The sequence below is a fragment of the Triticum aestivum genome, chromosome 7A, assembly GCF_018294505.1.
Source record: "Triticum aestivum cultivar Chinese Spring chromosome 7A, IWGSC CS RefSeq v2.1, whole genome shotgun sequence".
Taxonomy (NCBI): Eukaryota; Viridiplantae; Streptophyta; class Magnoliopsida; order Poales; family Poaceae; genus Triticum; species Triticum aestivum.
Genome location: NC_057812.1, coordinates 646,345,067 through 646,350,243, shown reverse-complemented (window position 1 = coordinate 646,350,243; position 5,177 = coordinate 646,345,067). Strand labels below are relative to the sequence as shown.

Here is a 5,177-nt window from a genome sequence, read left to right as displayed (position 1 = left end):
CAAAACTACTAATGGCGCACCGTGGAAGTGGTGCGCCATTATTAGTTGAACTAGTAATGGCGCACCACTCCCACGGTGCGCCATTAGTAACTTGGCCAGCACTTCCACCGAATGCACACCCCTCCTTGTGGACCGCCTTTTCAGTTTTAAAAAAATAAAAATAAATGATGGAAATGTCAAAAAAAATAAAAGAAAATAAGTTTCCCATGTGATATGTGGTCTAGTTGTTGTGAAAATTTACAAATATGAATTTCGACTTTATTTGCGAAATCTCTCGAGAATTTGTAAAATGGGCATAACTTTTGCGTACGAACTCGGATGAAAAAGTTTTTTATATGAAAAATCATCTACTCGAAAAGTTACATCCGAATTTAACGGGGAGAACCCCGTTAAACATTTTTTAAATCCCCAAAAACCTAACAGAAAAAAAGTTACGGGGCTTCTAAGATCCGGAGGCAAAAAAATTCAAAAAAATTCAAACTTACTAGTGGCGCACCGTATGCTAGGTGCGCCACTAGTAACAGAAAAAAATTGGTTTTGAAAAAAAATTGAATTATTTTTCAAAATATGATACGTAATATGATCGGGAAGTTTGAAATATTTTTTCAAAATTTCATCATACTCATGAACATGAACAAAGTCCTAGACATCAGCAAGGTTTAATAGGATTGATATGATAGATATATCAACAAGTGCCTGTGAAGTGAGGTGATGCTGTGGTTGGATAGAACTATGAAGTTAAGCGTGCTTGGGCTGGAGTAGTGTGAGGATGGGTCTAGGCATACTAATGGCGCACTACTGGTGCGCCATTAGTATACCAGATACTAATGGCGCACCAGTAGTGCGCCATTAGTAGGCAAAACTGGTACACCATTAGTAGGCCTTTTCCTAGTAGTGGATGATATTTATGATGTCCTTCATAATCGTCCCAAAAGCAATGAGCTTGATGGCCCATTTAGGAAACTTAATAAAGCCCATGAGGTATGTGGGGATACTGGCTAAACAGGCTTGGACCAATATGAGTCTCTTGCCAAAAGAAAGCAGCCTCCCCCTCCACCTAGCCGCTTTCTTGATAATCTTATCTACAGTAGGTTGCAGATCTTCCCTCCTCAATTTACTAAAGTGAAGAGGGGCGCCTAGATACTTGATAGGAAAAGTACTAATTTTACAACCTAATATTTGAGCAAAAGCTATGGCCTCTTCCCTGTCAACATTAATAGGAACCAGATCACACTTATGAAAATTTATCCTCATCCCAGAAATTTGCTAAAAACAAGAAAGGAGCCATTTAAGGTTCTTGACATGATCTAAATTCTTATCTAAGACAAGAAGGGTGTCATCAGCATACTGCATGTTAATGACTCCAACAGGGTTAGAGGGAGGAAAAACACCAGCTATTAGTTTAGCATTGGCAGCTTTGATCAAAATTCTAGTGAAGACATCAGCCACTAAGTTGACCAGCAGGGGGGAGAAAGGATCTCCTTGTCTATCCCCTTTGCCAGCTAAGAAATAGTCACTATTAGTGTCATTAATTCTGACACCAACAGAACCATTGCAAAGTAAGGATTCAATTTTATACATCCAATTAGGACCAAATCCTCTCCTCCTTAGCATTTTCAGAAGAAATTCTCTACTAATCATATCATATGCTTTTTCATAGTCAAGCTTAAAACAAAAACCAGACATCTTATTAGAGGCAACTGCATGAACCACCTCATGAGCAGCCACTATGCTTTCAAGGATAAACCTCCCTTTCAGGAAAGCAGTCTGATTGGGAGAAATTAGTAAATTACAGACAGGGCCAAACCTATTGGTGGCACATTTGGCAAAAAATTTAAAACTGCAATTGATCATGGCTAAAGGCCTGAACCTATCTAGCTTAACAGCATTAGGTTCTTTAGGAACTAGAGTAAGGAGGGAGAAATTGAGCCTATATAGGTCAAGATCTCCAGCCTCCCAATCTCTGAACATAGCAAATAAATCATTCTTGATTAATTCTCAATACTTCTGGTAGAACAGAAAAGGGAAACCATAGGGACCAGGTGCTCCTTCAGCATATGAGCCAAATACAGCAGCCTTAATTTCCTCCTCAGAGAAAGGACTTTCAAGCAAATTAAAATGATCTGAAGTAAGCATGCTATCATGATCCCAGAAATCTTCCATAAGATCTATGTCAATGGTGGGAACATAACCAAAAAGATTTTTATAATAATCAACAGCTATTTGGAGAATACCTTGGGTGTCCTCCACTGGACCTGAGGGAGTTTCCAACATAGCAATTTGTTTTTTCCTCCTTTTTTGATTTGCCAGAGCTTTGAAGTAGCCAGTGTTATACTCACCCTCTAGTATCTCTCTCTCTCTCTGGACCTCTGTCTGGCCTTGATCTCTTCTCTTCTCCAGATTTCATTCAGCTCACCTGCAATACTTTTCATATTATTCTTAGAGTTAGGAGATAAAGGTTGAGATTCAGCCAGTATATCTAAACAATCATACTCAGCTACTAGGGCTTGCTTCCTCCTGTTTTGGTCTGCTTCATAGTTGGCACACCAACCTTTGGCAGCCTTCCTAGTAGTGGCTTTGCATTGAGTGTTCCAAGCTTTATGAATAACTTCATCAAAGCCAGGGATATTAAGCCACGGAGGTGGATGTGTCCTGCGGCGGGTAAGGTTTCTCTACTGGATCGCTCGCGGGAGAGCAACATGGGAGGTCCTCGTGTTCCTTTTCTGTTTGTCCGATTCGCACGTATGCCCAGATTCATCATAAGTAAACACAAAAAGTTGGTACAATAAGAATGGATCTAGCCTTGTGATTGTACTTGATTGTTTATATATTGTTATTAGATACTTTCTCTGATTCATATTTGTCTTAGATTGTCTAAATGTATGTATCTAGACAATAAGATAAGTAATATTAATTTAGATACATATGTATCTAGGCAAATCTAAAACAAGTAATATGGATCGGAGGAAATAGCAGATCCTCCCATGGATACATGCATACGTACGTAAACAAGCAGACACAGTTGACCATAGAGTACATGTATAGCCGGATGGTCCGGCCGGTCAGCACTCAACACTAGCTACCATAGGCTATGGTCCCCAGCAGTTGCTGTTGCAGTAGTTGTCACAGTCGTTCTTGCAACTCTTGTCACGGCTGTACGCGCAACAGCTGCATGTATTGTAGGAGCACTCGGAGGTGCATGACTTGTCGGCTTCAGCATTGCAGTCACAGCTGCCCGTGCAGACGGACGTGCACTTCTTGATCACTGGGGTCCTGCACTCCTTGCAGCGGCTCTCATCGTTGTCGCATTCCTCTTTGCAGTCCATGGAATGGGAGGCTTGGCACGCCGGGAAGCACTGTACGCGGCACTCACCGCATCCGAGCCGCGGTCCTAGCCCCGGACCCAGCGCAGGCGCTGGTGGTATCGCCATCAATGGTGGTGGTGGCGCCTGCGTCGGTGGTATCGCCTCCAGTGGTGGGGGTGGTGCCTGCGCCGGTGGTGGTGGTGGTATGGCCTCCAGTGGTGGCGGTGGTGCCTGCGCTGGTGGTGGTGGTGCCGGACCAAGGGACGGACAGCGTCCCAAGGAAGGTATGACCAGCAGGGCGAGAACGGCAGCAACGACGGCCAGCTTCAAAGTGAGAGCGGATGCACCTGTTGAAGCCATTGCGCCCTGGACACGGGAAGTAGACCTTGAGCTAGCCAGGGAAGAAACACGAGAGAACTGTAACTACTGCTGTACTCCATGGAAGGAGCCGAGGTGCATTTTTATAGGCACCCAGCTCTAGGTGCTAGTCATCACTGAAATATGCGTAGATGCGGCATCTAAGTAAACTACTCAATGCATGCATGTTACTACGCCATTTTACACGGTTGACATTTGCGCAATGCATGCATGTTACTCCTACGGCTAGTCATAGTGGGGAGTAGATTAGTGTCATGCATATTTTTTTCATGGTAATACGTGTCTTATTTTTGTCGAAAAAATATATATATCTCATTTATATCATAAGAATCATAGTACAAGCCACGTACATACTGACCTGGCAAAACAGAAACACGAGCCAAGAAGTAAAAATACAAACAGGACCGAAGAATCCTCTGAGCTTGGCACCAACGCCCGTTACCTGTCTCTGGCACCACCACAACAGTCACCAAAGGAATAATGACGGAACATCACCATACCCGAGCTCAACGCGGCTCCGTCGCTGATATATAGTTTTGCGGACCTCCAAGGTGGCTCGCCAATAAAGGTAAAGCCAATGCCGTTAAACGAATCAGACCGAGACAACACTCCGGACACGTCAGCAAACTCCAAATCTGGCATCCCTGCACGACTAAGACGTCGGAGGAGGAAACCATACCTTCCTATCACGAACCACGAACCCATCACACGATCAGCCATCTTCCGAATGCCATTGATGGAGACAACAATCTGCATCCGCTCCTAAACTACCTCCCAAGCTCCGCGGCGGCGCTGGAGCAAACGTCGTCGCAAGGGCGGAGTCCGAGGACACATGTCCACCACAAGGATGCCGCCGCCACACCATCCTTACTTGAACAGACTGCTTTCCAAATCCAACCCCCACGCAGATCGCCTCATCAGTGAAGTATCTGCAGAATTTTTATCCGGCGCCATCACCATCGCCATAGCCAAGACGATCAATAGCCCAAAACCCTAAGCTACCAATGCCTAAGACGATCCACACGCGCCGTTCCGACGACCCCGGCCCTCACCACCGGCGACCGAGGTCGGCGGCGGAGAGGGGAGTCGCCGGAGGGAAATGCCCTGGCGGCTGGAGGCGAGATCGCCTTTCTTTCTTCTCTTGGAAGAGAAGAAAGCGATATGCGTGTTCAGACTCATTTTGCTTGGGTTGCGTTATGTTACGATAACATATTGTTATGACAAACACCTCTCTCCTTATTAACTACTTGACACATAAGTGAACTTATATTAGGATTCCTCGCAAAATAAACTTATATTAGGATGTATTATGTTACTAGATAAGTTACTCCCACTATGACTAGCCTACTACACATCTTGACCGAGCACGGCTCTTCCATTGGACTCCTACTAATGCAGTGCAAAATGACGTTTCAGTTCTTGCAACTAATTATGTTGTTCTGCTCAACCAAACTTTGTGTAGCAACGTTTGCCAAAACAAGGTTGTAATTAAGG

The 5,177-nt window shown here is 44.4% G+C and overlaps 1 protein-coding gene across 2 annotated transcripts in view; it reads right to left on the bottom strand.

Annotated features, from left to right (window-relative positions):
- The window catches only part of LOC123148927 (chitin-binding lectin 1), a 12,532-nt gene that overhangs the window by 2,189 nt on the left and 5,166 nt on the right, over positions 1–5,177 (bottom strand). The window contains exon 7 of one of the 2 annotated variants that reach the window (XR_006474232.1): positions 2,235–2,416. Coding sequence is in view for 1 of the 2 variants with exons in the window: in XM_044568452.1 (XP_044424387.1) it covers positions 3,090–3,665 (576 nt within the window). In the remaining variant the exon portion in view is untranslated. Of the gene's footprint in view, positions 1–2,234; positions 2,417–2,443; positions 3,697–5,177 lie in introns of those variants that run through there. The other variant, XM_044568452.1, reaches the window with a different exon arrangement.